The sequence below is a fragment of the Microplitis demolitor genome, chromosome 3, assembly GCF_026212275.2.
Source record: "Microplitis demolitor isolate Queensland-Clemson2020A chromosome 3, iyMicDemo2.1a, whole genome shotgun sequence".
In the NCBI taxonomy this organism is placed as follows: domain Eukaryota; kingdom Metazoa; phylum Arthropoda; class Insecta; order Hymenoptera; family Braconidae; genus Microplitis; species Microplitis demolitor.
The window spans coordinates 16,115,122-16,137,130 of NC_068547.1; the positions used below are offsets into that span (position 1 = coordinate 16,115,122).

Consider the following 22,009-nt stretch of genomic DNA (forward strand, 5'->3'; position numbering starts at 1 on the left):
TAAAAAAAATTTTTTTTTTCGTTTTGTGCGTATAACCCATGCAGGAGCTGCCAGAATTGAACGACGAGCTCCTACTTGTCCCAGCACTGGGGAACCTAGTTTCGGCACACCGGTATTGGCCCATGTTTGGCTCAAAACTGGGTTACCTATAGTTTTGGCCGTTACAATGATTACCCGAGCTTGGGCCAATACTGAGTGCCCCTGCCTTGGCTGTCCAATGGCAACCCAGACGTGGACTAAGGTAGGAATACCCAAGTTTGGCTTATACCTATGGTTTAATAAGTAGATCATATAAATGTAACAGTTCAACATTAGTAGGTTCGATCAGTAGCTACCGTTCAGTCCCAGCAACCAGATGGACGGCAGTTCATGCTCAGAGCCTAGCAGAATTTTCACCGAGTTTTTTTTCACATCATTTACCTCCCTTAGATAGTTTAAACGTTAATGATCATATAAACTCTACGAGGTTAATAATCATAAATTTTTTTTTTTTAATTAAATTTTTTCGTTTTCTCGATGCATGAACCAGGCCTGTCAACCAGGCTTGGCCCGAGATTATCATTCCAGAATTTTACCAAAACTGGCTTACAAACCTGGCTCAAGGTTTTACAAAGTTGGGCCAAGTCTGGGCCCGTGATACTTTCCTCTCTGGGAACTCATAAACCATTTTCACTTGTCCGATTAGTCTCAGAATGTAGTCAGTTCTAAGCCTTGGTGAGCTTTTTCGTTTACCACTGAGAACGCTTGAATCGGTTTATTCGTTCCAAAGATATCGTCAGACAAAAATTATTTTTTCCAGTGAAATGTGTGTATTCTCAGCCAAACAGTTTTTTGAGCTCGAAAAGCTCAAAAATTTACTCCCGGAGCTCGTAAACAGCGGTAAGTTTTGGGGCTAGCCCGCAGGGTCAGGCGGTTTTTAGATTTTTTTATTAAAAAATATAAATTTTCATTTTTACTCGGGAGTATAAATATAAACATCTTTAATTTTCATTTGTTTGTGGTTCTTAAAAATTTTAGTCTTAATAATCATCTATATTAAAATTCAATAAAATCTATAACTCATAAAAGTTTAATTTCTTGAAGTAATAAGATTACAGTATCATGCAGCTATGTTACGGCAATGGTTCAGCTAAGTTAGACAGAAATAAAAATTTTTCGTGCGGCGATTTCGTTCTCTAAACGGCTATTGTGTTGCGGGCAATAATTACGGGCGCCGTGCAGCTACGATGCAGCGGTGTATTAAAATTAATTTTTTTATAATTGAATTTAAATTTTTACTCAAAAAAAAAAAATTATAACTTTTAAATTATTAAAAAATTTCTTTGTAAATGTGTTACGTATAAATTTATTCATTTCTTAATATAAACTATTTATTTTTGTTCAAGTTAAAAATAAACTATCATCGCATTCCACATGGATAAAAATATATACCTATGTACAATATGAAAATTAAATAAAAACTAATGTACAACTTACTGTGTATTTATATATTCATTGTTGTAAAAAAAAAAAAAATTTGAAAAAAAAAAAAAAAAAAAAAAAATTCAACAGTTACATTAAACAAACAAGAAAAAAATTATGATAATCTTACTTGACTTTGTTTTTCTATTTATCAACCTCACGCGCGTTAGATCATGTTTTATCATCAACTTTTTATTTAAAAATGTTTCTAAACTCGATGGAAAAATTAGTGTAATTAATTATTAAACCAATCAGAAAAACAAAAATAAATAAAATGTAACATTTTCAAAAGTTACTATTAAACGTTTATGAATATTTATTATAATCGTTCGGACATTATGATTGAGTAATTTTAAGTATTTTATTATTTTTAATAAAAATTATTAATGAAACGTATTGACGTAAGTGAAAATAACTTTAAGTACGATGATAATAAAAAAATGTCTATTTTTAAAGCGAACATTAATTAATTTTAATAATCTAGATAATATTCTGACCAAACCTCCTGTGGTTCCAGGGAATAATTTCCATAATATGAAAGGAATAGCTCACGGCGACGATATCTGCTTCACCTAATTGCCAAAGACATTACTGACAATTACATTTCGATAATAAATATAATACCGTGAAAGTTAGAAGTATTAATAACATATATTCTATGTTTTACCATAAGAAGAAACTCCTAATTATAGTAATTATATTTTTTGTGAATTTATATTTAAAGTTTTTATTTTTCAGAACAATGAATTCTTTTTAACATCAGTCCAAATGCCCGTATATTTGAAAATTTAAAATTTTTCAAAACTAAAAAAATGTATTTTACAGAAAGAAACAGATTGAATATATTAAATTTATTTTTAGTCTGTATGGCCATAATTTCACTTAAAATATCATACGGTGCCGACCCAATGGGAGGTATTCTTAACATTAATGAAGTAGTTATATCTAAATTTGAATCAGTGAATTTTAATAATTTCAGTGACATACTAATTCAAAGCAGTAGTAATTTAAATCAGCAAATTTACTTATATTTATATTTATAAAGATGAATAACATCTACTTAGTCATGTTAAATGTGAAAAGTTATTTACAAAAAATAAATTACGAACTTATATAATTTTTTTTTATGTAATTTCAATGAAAGTATTTTTTATTTTTCATTAAAAGAAATTATTTTATCTTTGACAATTAGTCAAGAATTCAGTTATTATTAGGAGAAAAGTCAGGCATTATAAAAAAATATAAAGATATGTAATAGACTTTAATTCTTTAAACAGACATTTGGACTAGCATTGAAAAATTACATTTATCTTAAAACTAATATTTAAAGATAACAGCAAAAAAATATAGAGAACGAATATACATAAATATTTGAAAATAAATACATCTAAAAATACATTGATATCAATATTTCAAGAGGATAAAAATAGATCTTTCTAAGAAAATAATAATTGTAAAAAATTAAAAATAATGAACTAAGGATTTAAATTTAAAAAAAACAATTTTGCAGGTCCTGACAATTTTGAAAATTGTTAAAAAATAATATGTGTTATTTAATAACAGAAGGTTATAATTAAACAACATATATTTATTTATCAAACTACCAATGATTTAAGAATATAGAATTATACTGAGAATCTACAGATGTCAACAAATGTAGATTAATACCATTATGGAACGCGTGTTCTAAGCCCTTCTCTTTTTATTTCTTGATAAAAAATAAAAAACAACAAAAATTAAATACGTAACTTAAATTAATCATACTTATTTATGGGATTCATTTTGTTTACTCCGAATAAAATCTTAAGATTGTTATTATTAGCATTAATATTTCTAAGTTCGTAATTAACGAAAACATTGCGATAAGCTTAAAATAAATTATTCAAATAATTACTGAAATTCAAAACTATAACTCATAGATAAAAAAATTTTTAGTTTTTATGTGTTCTTACACTTACTATGTAATATTATGCCAAATTATAAATTTTTAATACTTTAAACAATTTTTACAGATTCTTCATTAGCTATCTAATAATTGATTAATATAAATATAGTTAGAAAAAAAATTATATTAATCTTTTAAGAGCAGGATGAAAAAATAGCTTATGTCATAATAGGAACTAAAAATTGTTTTTAACAAAAGGTCAAGTAATCTACATGACTTTACCCCAAATAGTCTATAGATTAAATGTTTAATAGATATGTGTAGTCAGTATGTTTACTTCATATTAGAGAATTCTTCGATTGGCCACTAAAAAATAAAAAAAAAGCTTACTCCCACCATTTGACGTAGGCGCTGAGATCTCTACGTATATATATCTTTTAGCATACTGACCAAATTTTACAAGGAAAGGAAAATATCATTGCTCTCAGTTAGGCCGACGAATTCGTCGACACAGCATGAATGTGATTGCTCAGTTTTAACTAATTTTATTTAAAATATATTTTTATAATAACTTATATAATAAATATAAAACATAATAAACTGTATTAATTGAAGACTGATTTAGAACTATTTAAAGTTAAATAAAGATAACTGAAAGGTTGTTGATAATACAAAGTTAAAAATAGTTATCAATAAAATTTTTTGATAATACTCTGATTATGTACTCGATGCGAATTAATTTAACATTATTGATTATAATTATTTCAATAATGTTTAATTTAGTGGTAACATCGCCATTGAATAGGAGTAGTGGAAAAATTAGAGTGTGTTCATCAGCTTTAAGTAATACTCTTAAGCTAGTATGCAGTGATGGATATAATGAGCCTTCATCAAACGAATCCAGATCTAATTCTCCGACCGGTGGTGGCATTGTTGAAGAATGCTGTCATAAAGCTTGTAGTTTAGAAACTCTTCGACAATACTGTCAATAATTTTATATGATTATTTTGAAGCATTGATTAGAACAGTGGTATGTAATACTTATTTTATTATAATAATATATTTTTTAGACATTCTTATTTAATTGGGGTAGAAAGAACGGTTTTGGATACTTAATCTGAAGTGGACATTTAAAATTTTCTTTCAACATATTAACAAAAAATGTTTAAAAATCCAAGTGTCCATCTCAATCACTCATTTTATTTTTAATCATTATTTTTATTTTATAATATCAATTTATTTATTTTTTTTTATCATGAATTTTTATTCAACTTATAAAATATTAATTTGATTTTTTTATTTATTCTTTTCAGTTTAATATTTTTTTTAAATATCTCGTGTTTTTGTCTTAAATGTCACTCTTTCATTTAAAACCTACACTATTACGCTAGTGCTGCTGCCAGTAGTTGATGGAGAGAAAAAATGAAAAAAAATAATAACAACAGTAACAATAAAAATGGCAGCTAAATTTTTCATGAATGATCAGTTTTATGTTTTTAATTTATTAAAATTAAGCTAAAAGGCTTTAGATATAGTGATTTTCATTCATAAGGGTTCTTGTGATAAAAAATACAAAGATAATAAAAAAAAAGTTAAGCCGATTATTTCGTCTATCGAGAGATATCGTGTTTACGAAGTTTCATACGTAACAATTGACAGCGCCGGTTTCTTGAATTAAAATAATTTATTGTAAACTAATAAAATAATGAATCGACTTAATATTGAATTCAAATTGTTCCTTAATAAATTATCTATATGCTAGTATACAATTTAACCTATTTTGGTGTAAATCAAAGAGTGTAGAAATATTTTTGTGTCCAAAAAATAGTTGGAAAAAAAAAACCGATCATAAAGCACCTTCAGCGCTTTCGCGCTCGAGGTGAGCAATATTAAAACATATATTTATCTAATAATTCTTTATACGGTGTTAAAATATGATAAAAACATTAAATATGTTTTGGGGATTTTAATACCCACTTTTGAAAGGTATCCAAAACTGCTATAAACAACTAAAACAAAAAATCCTTTTTTTTTTTGTAATTATCACATTCTTAATAAATCTACGGGTTAATTAATCAATAATTTATTGCATGTTATGATGTTTTACCATACTTAAAAATTGCTCAAGCTTATCAATTTCCTTAATGTTCATCACAAGTGATTCTACCCTATCCTTAAGTTTTTTTTTTATTTTTAATTTTAGATTCTAAGTTTATCGAGCAATACATTTTTTACACAATAATAAATTTTTTTTTTTTAATCGTTATTCAATAAATCCGCATTCATCCGTATTAAATTTTATACAATAATTTAAAAATTTAACTCAAAAATTATTTAAAATTATTGTTTTTCAGATTTATTATCAATCATCACAACTTAGTCATCTCTTTAATAAAATCTACAACGGCGATGTATGGGAATAATATTTTTCATGAGTGATGGCAAAAATATGAATAATCGTCGATATTGTAAATAATACTTAAAATAATAATGCTCATAAAAAAAAGAAATGTGTTCAATAATTCTTCATTTTAATTTGTGAATGAGCAATATATATATTATAAATAGGAAATTAAAATAGTAATATTAAATTTTTTAAATACAAAAAATAACTATTTATGTTATTAGTAGGTATAATATTTATAATATGGAAATATTATAAGAACCTGAGTATTAAAAATATACTAAAATTTGCTAGGGAAAAATTTTTATTTATATTGACTATTTCTCAGTGATATTTTAGTATTTTATATAGTATTTATAGGTAAATAAAAACTATTATCTTGCTCTTATAGAGAATTATTAATAAATCAATTAGATAGTTGTATATATAAATCCATTAAAATAAGTTACAAAGTTACAACAACGAATGCCAGAGTAAAATACAAAACTTTTTTTTATGTATATTAAAGCAATGTAAAATAAATTTTTTAATAATTGTAATTTTTTTATGTACAATATATTTAAATACCCTATATATTGAAGGTCTTGATATATTTTTATTTTCAAGAAAAATAATAATAATAATTTCGACATTTTTGTTATCTATAATATTATTTTTAGTTTATTGGAAATATTCTCAGAGTAATCAATTATTTTATTTTATAATTTTTTTCATTGTAGCCAATATTACTGAAAATTTTTAATGTACAATAAAAAACAAAAAATCTTGTCCATTATATAGAATGGTTTTTTTTTCATCCCATTATCTTTAGTTTAATTTTTTTTTTATTAAATTAGAATAATAACTTTTTTAGTTATGAAATCAATAGTGTAACATAATTTATTTTTGAATGTGATTATAAAGTAGAATGAATATATTTTTAGTAAACCTGTTTTCGTCCATGAACTTGATGGTAAAGTTCCGCTATCTATAAATAATATACTATAAAGTTCATGGGTGGAGGCAAAAAACGTGGTTCCTATTGAAGATAAAGTTACTTCTTCAGTCGATATATCAAACTAAGGGGAAATAATTATCAGTCATTACTTTTTCTAAAGATCATTCAACTCATATATTTTAAATTTATTTAGTTTTTGACTCTATTAAGTTTAACTTCATTTAAGTTTTATTCTACTTCCATTTCACAAGACTTTTTTTTTTTTTTTTTTTGCTAGTTATAAGTTTTTTTCAATAAATAAATTTATATTTGAAAATGATTATTATTTGCTAATTTAAAAACGATTTTAAATATCTAAATTTATACATAACATTTAATTATTTACAAATAATTTTAATATTTTTTTTCTACTCATTATCGATTACCGATTTCGAATTTAAATAAATTTTAACAATTTTGATGGCCTAAAGAAAACCTAAATTCATTTTTTAAAGGGTCCAAATTACTTCGACAGGATTAATAATACTTGAGATGTCTACTGTATTTTAAGTTCATTAAACTATATTATGAAGAGAATAAGGAAAATTTTTTTCCCAGCATATCTATATGATATGGTTAATATCATAGAATTGGTTAATGTTATTAAATTTAGTATCGTTAGAAAGATCTTGACTTGAATTTGTGTCATTTCATAGTTTAAACTCTTTATTGCCAAGCATTGAGATAAACCGATTTATCTATGTCATTCGAGTTATGTTTAAATTACGCGGGAAAAAAATACGATCGGATCGTATTTATTTTCTTTCAACAAATTAATATTTTAATTATTCTGTCATTAAATATAACTAAATGTCACTGAATATATAGCTAGATTATTTATATCGCGTCACTAATTCCAAAACGACATATTTTTATACTCCCTTTTGGTTTTAGGGAGCTTCTCAAAGTCAAAAGGGCGCACACAGAAAAAAAAGGATTCATTGACGCAAAAAAATCTTTACTCGCCGAAAGAAAATTTTTACTTATCCCAATAAATTTTTTGCATTGTGAATTGAAAACAAAAATTTATTTAAAACTAGAAAAAATTACTTGGCGCAACAAATTATTTCTTGCAGAAAATTTTTGTGTTTAATTTATAATGTATAAAATTTCTTGGTGCAAGTAAACATTTTTTGCAGTAAAAAATTCTTTTTTTTGGTGTATTTCATAAATTTAGTAGTGATATGTGGACAGTCATGTAGTGCAAGTTGCTCGCTATATCTAAAATTTTTTCAAAAACTTATAAATTTTCTCTTTTGGAATTATTAGTTAGTTCACATGTACACATGTATACACGGGTGAACGAGCTAACGGATATTCATCTAAAAATGGACCAAAACTAACACACTTCCCTTTTTTTGAAAATTTTCAATTTTTATGGCGGGAAGTTGCAGATTGTACTGGTTGAAATATATAAACTTCTTTTGCATATTACTAAATTAATCTGTATTTATCTCAAGAGAAAATTATTAAAGGGGACATCCATTAATTACGTGAGCTTAGAATGGGGGGGGGGTCTAATGAAATCTCACCAAATCTCATTTAAAGCGAGGGGGGGATAATCTAAAATCTCATCTTAACTTCAAAAAATATAAAATATTACAAATATTAAAAAAAAGTTATTTTGAGTGTTTATTTTGTCCGCTCAAATAAATCTCATGGCTATTAATTATAAATTATTTTAATCGAAGAAGTACACGAGTGTTCATGGATTGAGTGAAAATTTTAAAAAAGTGTTGTTTTTATCTGTTTTTTTTTTTTGCTTTGAATTTTATATAATTTAAATAAAATAACTATAATATAGGGGTTGGACGGGGGGGGGGGGCAAAACGGGGTACCTTACGAAATACTAAGTTTTTGAGGAAATACGCTAAATCTTTTAATTTTTAATGATATTCAAGGTTAAGAAATAAAATTTTTACTTTTGGCGGGCAAAATGGGGTACCCTTATAAAAAGTTGAAAAAAAAAAATTTCTAAAAGTTGATCAAATTCCATTAAATTAAATTTTTTCATAATTTTCGGCTGGTCCATTTTGCCCCAGGTGTTATGGGTAAGGCTAAAAATGCGGAAATATATTAAATTTTTTTTAATTTGACGTAAAAATTTGAAAGGATCATTTTCTCATAATTTTCGGCTAGTCCATTTTGCTCCAGGCGTCATGCGTGGGATAAAAATGCGCAAATATATTGGATCTATAGTAATTAGATAAAAAGTATAAAATTTTTTTTTTATAAAATTTTGAGGGTACCCCGTTTTGCTTGCCCTACCCCCTTTTTTGCCCCCCTCTCCACCCCTACCTGAACCGTTTATTATTTTCCCGAATAGTAAAAATAAATTTAGTTTAAAATAATTTTAGCGTCAATCTCACGTAAGGGTAGTGGGGGTCCAGGCAAAAGGGAGGGGGGGAGTAAACTGATCGAAAAATAGCTCACGTAATTAATGGATGCCTCCAAAGAATAAATCAACAGACGTACTTTAGAAGTGTTTACTATAATTTTATAGCCGCTGATCTTTTTTAATTTGTTTAAGTCATAGAAATCATTTAAAAAAGAAAATGAAACATATTTTAACATTAAAAACATTTTTTAACTTTTCGATGCCGATATCTTTTGAACTAATAAACCGCTTTTGACATTTAATGTCGCAGTTGTCGTGTTTTGTTGAGTTCTAGAAATGATTAGAATTTGAAATCGATATTGGCTTAGTCGTTTCGAAGATATTTGGAAAAAAAACCGTTTTTCACCATTTCTTGCTCTAACGATATCTCTTGAACGCATTAACCGATTGAGGTGTGTGAGGCAGCAATCGGCGCGTTTTATTGAGTTCTAGAGCTGATTAGATTTCGGAATCGATCGATCGAGCGGTTTCTGACAACTTTCGAAAATACTAAAAAAACGTTTTTTTTCGAATTTCTTCTATGTCTTAGAGTATATTTAATCAATCGATCTGAAATTTTCAAGAAAGTTGATGGTTGACAAGCGCTTTCGATATACGCAGGAATATATAATATATTAAGCTATAACTTAACATATAATTAAATTAAAATATATTTGCTAGACATAATGTCATGAAGACAAATTATTCTTGGGCAAAAAATCTTGGATCTTTTTGGCTAGTTTTTTACACATATTTTGAAAATATGTTTCTTACTATTTCCAATTAATGGAATTTCTTCATGTTATATTATTTATATTCTATAAGAGTTTTTGCACGCTTCGAACACGAAGCAAAGAGGTTGTGCTTCACTACCAACTTATCAAGGTCACGTGATTTTCATACATTAAACTGAATGTAGTACTTTAATATCACACTCAAACGTTATGAAAAACAAATTACTATAAAAAAATAACACTAATAAATAAGCCTGATACTTTTTTAAGTTGCCCAAAACGTATTCTTAGAAGAAAAACTTAATTCAACAGACACGGGCGAGTCGAATTTCTTTAATATTTAACTTTTCAAAATATAACATAAGTATTCGAGACGTACACTTTTGGAATTTCCAATTTTTAACTTCCCGCTAAGAAAATTGCGAATTTGCAAAAATTCGGGAAGTTATTGGTTTCACCCCGATTTGTGAAAATCGAAATTCCAACAGATGTCGACGTTTTGAGATTCTAGGAAGCTATTCTAACTAAATTCAAGATGAGCTCAAGGAGCTCGAAATGGGCGGGAAGTTTTGGGGCTGGCCAACAGGGTCAACCGGCAGACCGATTTTTTTTTTAATTTCAGTTAATAATGATCAATATTTTATTTATTTAAGAGATTTTTCGCAAAAATATTCTGACGAATGAAATTTATAGCTCCACGGATATCTTGTCCGGGGATATTTTGTCCGAAGACATTTTGTCTTGAGGATATATTGTCAGGGGATAGTTTGTCGGGGATATTTTGTCCGGGGATCAAAACGCACCAAACCTTTCATTAATGGGTTGAATTAATAAAAAGAAAATTATTTGCATGTTAAAAGTTAAAATTAAGAGGCGTTTGGTTGAATTTTTTTTAAATATTTTATTTACAACATTAAATTACCTAATTCACAATGCTGCAAACGGCGACCCGATAACTTGAAATGCAGCTGAGCTATCGAGAATTCAAAAAAATTTTTAACTTTCCTATTTATTGTAAATGGTAAAATTTCAAAATGAAATGTAAAGTACTTGTCTACAACAATATATTGAAATGGGAATGAAAAAAAAATAGTTGTTCCAAATGGACCATCCTAATGTATTGTAATAATCAGTAACTTATAAATAAATATCACTTATAATACAGTGAGAACACACTTAAACTAAAAATAATAACATCACAATTAACAGCGGTAAAAGAAAAGACAAAGAAAAAATGTTTATTGATACAAGATGTTCATATTGTTTAGTTGTCAAATTATGACTGACTCTAGTCGCGTTTCTATAAATTAAGAGAAGAAGGCATTTGTTTTCTAGATATTCAAATATTTGAAAAGATCATTTTTACATTCGTTATAATATATACTTATATTTATATAAACTCTTAAGTTAATGGTATTTTTAGAAACTACTTAACGAAATCAGACGCATTGTTTAATTATATTAAAAAATAGATTCTTATACGCAAAATTTACCTAAAAAGCCGATTGATTATAAATAAATAATTTAATGATCAAGACAGTTACACGATTATTACTTTTCAGGAAAATTAATAATTTATGCAGTAACAAAATTGAAGAAACGAAAAATTTGCTGTACAGAAAACTCTCGATAAATTTGATTTAAAAGCGCTTGTCAACAAAACGCATGGCGTAAAAGAATGTAAAACTTATGTAATAAATATGTAATGATAAAAGAAAAAATAAATATATACGCAATTATAATTCCGAGTAGCCCTCATAAAAATAAAAATATATATTTTTATATTTGGGAATAAACTGTTAACTTGATATATGAGAAATAAAACGATTAAAGTTTATGTAAATACTGTATTCAAATAAACTTGAGTAATAAAATTTACGTTATCTGATTGGAGATTTTGCTTCATTGCTCCATTTTTTCACTTTTAATACTTTTTTTTATTTAATGAAAAAGTATAAAATAAATTTCCCAGTATATCAATGTGATAAAATTATCTATGTACACATTTTAAAATTCATCATATCATGTGTCTATTACTAATTACTTTGTGTAAATTTTTCAAGTGTCTAAAACTGGCCCTAAAGTGGCTAAAAAGGATACCACTACCCGATCAGTTGTTTTCCGATTGAAGTGAATCGGAATTCTTAACCACTATTATTTTGTAGTATTTAAAACTAAAGCTACATAACAGTCTCATATCTTCAACTTATATATAGTAATCATCTTCATAATATTAAGAGAGAGTAAAGAAAACTTTGTCCAAGTTATGTCTATACGATAAAATTAGTTAACGTAATTAAATTTGGTATCATTGGAAAGGTCGTGACTTAAATTTATGCTTTTTTATAGTTTCAAATTTTTTTAAGCCGTAATTAATTCAATATTTTCAACTTCCTTAATAATTTTAAATATATTTATGGCAATTGGGCTTTTGCGCTAAGCTTCTCTCCCTGAATAAAAAAAAAACGATTCAATTTTAATGCTATATAGATATACATTTATCAGTGAGTAAATCGTTAGGTTTAATCAGGGTTGAGCACATTTGTTTATCAATACATTTACGTCTTTGTTTTTTTGCTCTGAACTAAAACTCCAGGTCCGTTTACTACAAAGAGATATACGTACTTAGATTAAGGTTAAATTATGGACCCGATATACTCATTTGTTTTATTGTTTATTTTCAGCAGACTTTAACTCTTGCATTTCCTAAATTTGAATCTTTCCTCTGTAAATAAATAAGTAAGTAAAATTTCGATTAGATCGAACGAAATTGAACGGGAAATTCGGCAAGTTGCCAGCAAAATTTGAAAAGCGAAACTTATGCTGAATTGTTTGTTCATTTGCACTGTATGTAGCGCTCATATTGTAGTCGAAAAACTGAATAACAAAAGTTGACGTATATTTGCTGTCAACTTAAAAGGAAATCCGCAGAGTAAACTTGGAATTCAATTTGTCCAAAATCTACGACCGGTATTTAAAGACAAAATGACAGGAAACTTATGCCGGACACCCTGATAGCCACGGTGACGGCAAGCAAACGACAACTTACTGCTGAAACTTGTCGTCAAGCTGAACGCATAAATTAGCATTTCCATAAGTTGCTAACATCTAATCGCCAACTTGCTGAGAATGTTGGTTGCAAAAGTTGCATTCCATTAGTTGACGGAAAATTGGTGACAGATTGTGGCAGTAGATGGTCGCCAAGTGTCTGGGAAAGTTGGTGACAACTTGTAGTCAACAGTTATAAAGCCTGAAGTTGTCATCAATTTGATCGCAACTAATTGACATCAAATTTTTGACCAGAAAGTCTTGCTATCAGGGGCAAATACTAAAATTCTAGTAATCTTACACTGTAAAAAAAGCCGTGTTAAAAATGGACTCATTTTAACTCCGCCCGGTGTTAAAATGATATTACACCGGTGTAGGAGGCGTAATTCGGCGGTGTTAAAATACCGGTATAAAAATGGGGTAAACTGCGTCTGCTTAGAGTATTAACTTTAAAGATTATAAAACAAAAAAAATGTCAGTTCTTAATGAAAATTAACAAAAAATATTATTTATTAACAAGTATAGTGATCGAGTAAGTAAAAATATTCACAAAGTTAAATATTTTAACACCGGTAAAGAATATTTTAACACCAAGAAATTTTTTTTAACACTGGTACAGAATATTTACACCAGCGGCGGTGTTATTTTCACACCGCTTTCGATGTTGAAATTTAACACCGCCAATTTTAACACCTACACTGTTTGGACTTACCCTGGTGATTTTTTAGTATAGTGCTGGGTAACCTCGATTATCTCGTCACATATATCTGCGTGGTCAAAACTTTAAAATATTTTTATCATTATACCAAACATTTCTCTTAAATGTTTTCTAATAACTGATGAGTTAATGATTTGATGAAGAACTTAATAAATAAATTATCGTTTAAATTTTTAACACCGTATTAAATTAAACTCGAATTTTAACGTTTACGAGAAAATTATTTTAGCGTCATCAGTAAATAAAAATATAATTTTATTTTGTTACCAAATATATTTTTACCATCATCAGGTAAAAATATATTTATTTAATTCAAAATTACCTTTTATTTAAACTTTTAATCATTTTACTAATTTATAAATATTATTTCATTTTAAGTTTTAGAAATAAATTTTTTACTTATTTAAAAAATCTTGGAAACATTTTTTAAAAATATAAATTTTATTAATAAATAAATTTTAATAATTAGTAATAAGATATAAATTATTTTAAAAACATCGAGTGTGATTAATAATAATGGATAAAGTTTTTAAAAAATTATTTATTTAATATCTTTTATATAATAAATTGTTAAATAATAATTATTGTATATTATGTGATAAATATCATTAAATTAAAACGCATGCGCAAATATTAAGTGTAAAAATCCACGCAAACCTCAAGGAAGTAAAGAGTGTCTCCCTGTTCTCAGTAGAGAACGAGAATAATTCTCACATACATAAATATATCATACATTATATTCGTGTTCTTGTTTCCAGTAAATTGTAATAATTATATTACCTACCTATTGGTTTGTTATTTATTAACAAGTTTTTATATCACTGATTAAAATAACTTATAAATAACAATAAATAAATATGCGTGTTATATTTACTTAAAAATATAATAAAAGTTGTTTTTTTAAGTATATTAAGATACTTGAATAATAATATTTAAGTATAAGTAAAGTATCCATTCATTCAACTTTTATGCGTAAAGAATATAAGAACTAATAAAATAAAGTTAAATAAATTCGTAAAATATATAATAATTAAAACATAATTGATATTTATTATTAAAGTGTTTCATATAAATTTAATAATAATAATTTATATAAATTATCATATATTTTTTTAACACAATCAATAACGTTGCATTTAAAGAGTTCATCTGTTCTCATATAGAATCATCCTGACTATTCTTTTTTTTACTATACTTATTATTATTAATAATAATGAATAAATAAAAAGAATAATTTATTTTAAAGATTAAATTTGATTAATAAATTATTTGAATAAAATACAAAATATTTTTTAAATCTTTATGGTAAGTTTATATAATTTATTTTAAGGTTATTTACGTGCTTATTTTCAATTAACCTTTTATTTTCAATAATATACTTTTAGTAACAAATGAATTTTACATAATTATAAATAAAATATAATGGAGAATCCAATAAATCAAGAAGATACGGTCACAAATATTAAAGAACCAGTAAAAGCTGAAGAACCAGCAGCATCTAATTCTGGTGAAAGAAGTGACGGAACAAATTCACCACCACCAAATTGCAGTATATGCCTTGGAAAATTAATAAATACATCATTTACTGATAGTTGCTTGCATCAATTTTGTTTTACATGTTTATTGCAATGGTCAAGAATAAAAACAGAATGTCCATTATGTAAACAAACATTTAAATCGATAATACACAATGTTAGATCTGAGGAGGATTATGATCAGTATCATGTACCAAGAGAAGCAACTTTGTCATCAACACAAGCTACAGCTTCTATTGGAGTTACTTTGGCTTTATCAAATGCTTCTATGAATGCTGCTTTTCAACGTTTTGCGTACAGGTAACTCACAACATTAACAAACATTTTATTTTATTATCTAATCTCTAAGGCTGTTCTCAGACAGTCTCCCCCACTTTTTTTAAATATTGGTGACTTAAAAAAATATTTAATAAAACATAATATATATTCAGCCCTTAGATTCTTTAAAAATTCTGCTATTAATTATAGTCTTAGTTTAAAATAATTAATGATTATTCTAAAGGAAAAAGTTAATGACAAATACATGCATGCTTTCAAGTACTAAAATTTAAAAAAATATTTAAATCAAGATTTTGAAAAATAATAAAAATCTGTATCGTTTTCCCTGGGAGATTTTCGAGTTTTTTTAGGTCGATTTCTGTCCTTTTATTTTTTAATAAAAATATGAATGAAAAGACTCTGGCTATTTGGTACTTTACACTTAAACAATTTTATTTAAGACCATTTTCAAACAGTGCCTCCCATTATTTAAAAATATTAATGACTCAATTGTAATGACAGTATTAAAATTCTGATAATTAATTAAAAAAAAAATTAAAGCAATAATTAAAAAAAGAGCAACGCAGTTATGATACTGAAGTTAGCCGACGTCCAAAAGTTCTTGGATTTTTTTTAAAACGATAAACTATTAAAAAAATAATATTTGAAAAGATTGCACCTGTATTTTTTTTAATTTCCTGCATGTGTATATTTTTAGTTTTTGTTTTTTTATAATTTATTTAGTTAAAAGAAAATCCGAAAATTATTGATTGTCTGCTAACTTCAGGATCATTACGTAGTTACAATTTCGCCGAAACTGATTTTAAAAAAAATTATTTACAGTTGATATCAATTAGGAATTTAACGAAATTTTGAATATAAATTTCAGTAAAATCTTCATGCCAACATTATGATTTTGAATGTCAAATTTTTTCGGCTAAAATTTATTTGCCAAATTTTGTTAAACTCCTAATTGTTAACAACTGAGTAATTTTAAAAAAATCTATATCTTAACGAAATTGTAACTGCGCTTTCCTTTTAATGCTTTAATTTTTTTTAAATTAATAAAATTTTAATACGGTCATTGTAGTTGAAAGTCGTTGAATATTTTTAAAAAGTGGAGAGCACTGTCACTGTCTAAAAATGCTCTTAAAGTCACATAGGATCCAGAAGATCCAAAGCAGTTTTAAATTCAAAATTTCTATGTCTAATTCTTGGAATTTTAATTTCAATAAAGAACGACAATGACACCAAATCGTCGTTATGGACGGCATGATCCTAGACTTCATCCAAGTACACTTAATCAACTACGTCAATCATCAGTAGCATCACCTCAATTGCCAACTGTAACACCACAAGAACGACGACAACGTCGTAATATCTATAGGACTGGAGAATGGTCTGATCCAGTACCAGATGTTTACTCGCGTTTCCGTCACTGTAGTGCTGAATATTTCAGGTAATATTTTTACTATCAATTGTAAATATTATTGTAATTATTATACTTCAACTAATTAATTTTTTTTTTATATTTATTAGGAGATATCCTCAAGAAGTAAATCGCTTAATACCATGGATAAATCGTGATTTACAAACCATATTTAATTCTGATGAACCTCACATCGCTTATGTATTGAGAGTTATTACAGATTTATTAACACGATACGATATGCGGAGTCCTGAATTTCGTAATTCGATACGAAATTTTTTTGGTTTAGAAACAGAACATTTTATTCATGAACTTATGAATTACGCTAGTACTGATTTGAGTATGGCTGCTTATGATGACACTATTACTTATTACAATAGTTTCCCTCCTCATGGTTTGTTATTAAATAATACTTAAAAAAAAAAAAAAAAAATTATGGTAACTATGCATTTTTCGAGGGTCGATGAAAATAGTTTTTTTTTTTCCTAATTAAATTACTAAATTTTTAATTATTGACGGCCGAGTATTTTAAAATTTTTATAACAGTACTTTTAAAAAATTTATTAAATTTAATATAGAAAATTACGACATTATTTTTTATGGACCCAAAAAAATTAGAGCCTCACTTTTGTATTTTTATCAAAATTATTTATCTACGCATATTTTTATTTAATAGTAATTATATGAATAATCATTATTAATACAGGTCTAGCGAGTACGGCGTACTGGCATCATGTACAATCACAAACGTCAAGTAGTACCAGTAGTACAATATCTGATGATTCTGATATACGAGTTGTCGATCATGTTGAACCTAGTAATTTAGAAGTTCCATCAGTGGGTCCTCATCTTATAAGTATGCCAGGTAATTTAATAATTATTTATTATTATTATTATTAGTATATTTATACAGCTCTATGACTAATATCTATATGTCTTATTTATTTAAATGTTTGCTTTGAGACAAAATAAAATTTATCTTGTCTTTTACAAAATCTTGAAAATGTATCTGCGCCTTGAATGATTAAAAAAAAAAAAAAAAAAAACAAAAAAGGAAATCATCTAGAATATTTAAAATATAAAATAGAATATGAATGAAATTTATGTGCGGGTAAAATAATTCAATTAAACATTTATAAAATAGTATGACTTTTTTGTAAACAATTTTCTTTACACGATAAAATTTGTAATTTCAACTGATATGAATTGAGTTAATTATACTGATTACGGCAGACGATTTATGTCCTGTATTTTCCATGTTCGCGACCGGTTTCCACCCACGGCTCGTACGGACTCACTCGTGCATGTGAATAGTAGCAAACATAGATTTCTAGCGATTGGTTTTCGTTAGACTTCACACATCCCCTCAAGTAATGTAGATATCACAGATGATATATATACCCTCGGTTCAATGTGAACATCTATTGTAGATATCTGCACTCAGACCTTCCGCACTCTGCTTTTGGTAATAGACTAACTATATATACCGATGACTCTATGAGAAGGTTGCCCGGCCCAGACAATCCTTAAACTTGTAAATGTGTAAACACATCACGGATCACGGTTAACAAATTGTAACATAAAATTATTAGTTTGTATAGTACAATTCGTGTACGCTGACGGTGATTGTCTACTTAAACTAAATAATATAGCTGGAGAACAAGTGGTATAGCATCTTGTATTTCTGATAACAGTGGCTCGGGAAAAAGAGCTAGTGATGTTGGGTTCCACACAGAAGTTTATTATAAAATTCAACTTAACACAAAAAGCGTTGTTGAGTCGATACAAGAACAGCAGTTCTATCTACTAAAACCTTTTACCTTTTACTGACTTATTATTGTCATTTACTGAGTTTTTAAAGGGTCTAAATTATCCCTTCGGAATGAGTAAATCTGAGTAACTTTGTTATAAAAAAAAGGTGAAACTACAATTTAGCAAGTCGGGGCAAACGTGAGAGTTAAAGAGTTTTCCTCGTACTCGAGGGTAGTCAGGCGGGTAAAATCTAGCTTTCTAAAAGTGAAATCTATTTAAAAATACTTTAAAATTGACCAAAGGGTAGAGTCATCCAACAGTGATGTACCATCGGTACCATTATTGAACCATCATCTAAGTCAGTTACATCCATCTTTAAATAATAAAATATAATTTTTCAAATAATTTGTCTACCCTCTATAGACGTCACGTACGTCCAAACTCGACGACTGCCAAAACAGTTGTGATCTAGAGCTTCTAGGGATGTACGATTCAGAGTCGATAGTTTGCTTATATTTTTAATCTTTCTATCTCTTTCTACGATGGCCTGTGCCCATTGCTGTTGACGTTACTGCATTTAAATAAGAGTGGTACAAACATGAACTAAGTTAACGTAAAAAAAAAAAAAAAAACTATAAAACGTTTCTTATCAGCATAAAAAAAAAAATGTTTTATACACTTTTTATAACTGTTTGCTTTTTATTTTTATGGACAGAGTTATAGTCAAGATGTCGAAAGAAATGACGAATGTAACAGCTTGCTTATTTGGTTTTACCGATATTTTAGTTTATTATTGTCTAATTTTATATTTATTAATTAATTTATTATTATTAATTAGGTCCTAGTACTGTTAGTCAAGCATTCCAACTTCAAACACCCGGAAGTCATCCATTTGTTCTTACGATAACATCAAGTTCATCTGAATCTGAGTGTGAAATCGTAGGATATGTAAAACCACGCTGTGAAAGAACACCAGAAATAATAGAACTCGTGTCTTCGGGTGGAGAAGAAGTAGTAACGGCTACTATTAATGCAATACCTGAAATAGAATCGTAAGTATTTATTTTTTACAAACATTATTAAAATGGTTGGAAATTTAGGTATGGTAATCGTAAATGAAAAACAGATCAATTTATTAAGGTCATTTTCAGACGTATTAAAAATACGCGCTCTTAGATGTGTCTTCACTCTTACACGCAGAGAATTTTCGAGTAAAAATTACCCATTAAATTTGGTACTGTAAGGACATCTAGTCAGTAACTAAATTTTTACTATGTTGTTAGTAGAAATTGCACTTCGTTTACATGCTATCGAGTAGTATATTTTACAATGAACATGGGAAAAATTAATATATTTTCCACATGTTCTCACAGTATCATATTTTTTAGGTAATTTTTACTCAGAATTTCTCTTTTACTCAAAATTTAACACTGAGGTCTAACAAACTCTTCTCTTTTTCTATAACAAAGATGTCTAAGTTCAATATATATATATATATATATATATATATATATATATATATATATATATATATATATATATATATATATATATATAAGTACAAATTAAGAAAACCATATTGCCTTGCGTTTACTTAGAATATGAGCCTCAATCTCTCGTCGACCCAAGTATTTAAGGTCATAAAATTTGATCCATACTAGTTTTATTCTTCTCGAATAAACATACACATATTTTGAACTTAACATAAATTAATATATACTGCGACTTGAATGTAACGTTGTTTGAAATAATATTTTAAACAGAATATTTATAAAAATATATATTAGAATGAAAATTAAGTTTTGTATAGAGAATCCAACAAAAATAATAATAATTAATATTTTTTAGACCAAGTTCTTCATCATTATCGCCAGTAAATAATCAACCGAGTACATCTGAATCAAGTAGAAGATTAACTAAAACTAAAAAATCAAAAACAACAAATACACGACAACTTGATCGATTAACGTTATCATCAAGTAACAGTGATAGCGAAGTTGATGATAGCCAAATTAAAAAACAAAGTAGCCGACGTAATAATACAAAGCATTCAACAAAAATAATAAAACGAAGTACTCGTAAATCAACCTCGACTAAAGACGATAGCGCAACTAAAAAACGTAATAAACATAATTACAGTTCATCAGACAGCCACAGTCATCGAGAAGCTAAATGTCGTCGTACATCATTAAGTAATTCACGAAAAATAACAAGAGCTAAAATATATTCAAGTAATTCCGATGATAATAATAATGACGATGGTGATAAATCTAGTTCCCGTAGTGACGATGAATTTAAATCAATTGACAAAAATGATGATAATAAAATAACGTGTCGCGTTAGAGTACGTAAAGATTTGATAAATGACAATAAGAAAAAACATAAAAGAAGAACAAAGCGTAGTAGCAGTACCAGTAGTACTACCACCAGTAGTAGTTCTAGTGAAAGTGATAGCAGTGAAAGTAGTTCAAGTACTACATCAACAAGTTTAACTAGTTCTAGTAGTTATAAATATAAAATAAATAAACTACGTAAAAAAAAACGATCAAAAGGTAATAAACATTTGTCCAAACATAAAATTATTAAAACTGCCGCGGATGATTTGAATGTTAGACATAAAAAATCACGATCAAGAAGCAAAAGTAAAAGTCGAAGCAGAAGCAGAAGTAGAAGTAGGAGCGAAAGTAGAAGCAGAAGTAGAAGTAGAAGTAAAAGTAGAAATAGATCACGTGAAACACTAAATGATAATAATACTAAAGAACGTTGTTCGGTAAATGAAAAGTATAGAGAACGTAAAGCTGCTAAAATAGCCAACAAAAGATTAAAAAATAAACAATTATATGCGATGACTGATTCTCAGAATGACGAAGAATCGTACAGATCTAATAGCCAATGCAGTAATCTATCAGATAGACATAAAACAACTAAATCAAATGATAAAAAATATTTAAAATCTGATTCAAATTCAAAAAATAAATCGCATAAGACAAAATCACATAAAAAAAGTAGCAAAGGAGTAAGAAAACAAAAAAGATTAAAGACCCGGGGTGAAGGTGAAAAACGTGTAAGAAGAAAAATCACTTCATCCTCATCATCCTCATCGTTGTCCTCATCTTCATAAAATACTTATTGTAATTGTGCATATATATAAATGGTTTTTTTCTTTCATTACTTTGTTCGTAACGAATTTTTTACAATTAAATTTTTTAATTATTATTGCATAATGGTACAAACGAAATTTATAGTATAACATTGAGTTATTTTACTTCAATTGTATAATTATGTTTTGTAATATAATAATTGAAAATAACTTCTCATTCATTATTAATATAAAGAAAATATTTCAGGTAACAAATGATTAATAATTTGTGATTATTATTATTAATTTATATTATATATGAGATTGTTTTAATAATTTTTAAGTACTATACA

The 22,009-nt window shown here is 27.1% G+C and overlaps 1 protein-coding gene across 1 annotated transcript; it reads left to right on the forward strand.

Moving 5' to 3' along the window:
* The first annotated feature begins 14,771 nt into the window (after positions 1–14,771).
* Positions 14,772–21,919, forward strand: LOC103576064 (E3 ubiquitin-protein ligase Topors). The gene is made up of 7 exons (XM_008556091.2): positions 14,772–14,908; positions 14,989–15,438; positions 16,634–16,855; positions 16,936–17,219; positions 17,532–17,690; positions 19,416–19,629; positions 20,426–21,919. The coding sequence occupies exons 2-7, from the start codon at positions 15,026–15,028 to the stop codon at positions 21,696–21,698; spliced, it is 2,565 nt and encodes an 854-aa protein (XP_008554313.1). The 5' UTR covers positions 14,772–14,908; positions 14,989–15,025; the 3' UTR covers positions 21,699–21,919.
* The last annotated feature ends 90 nt before the right edge of the window (positions 21,920–22,009 follow it).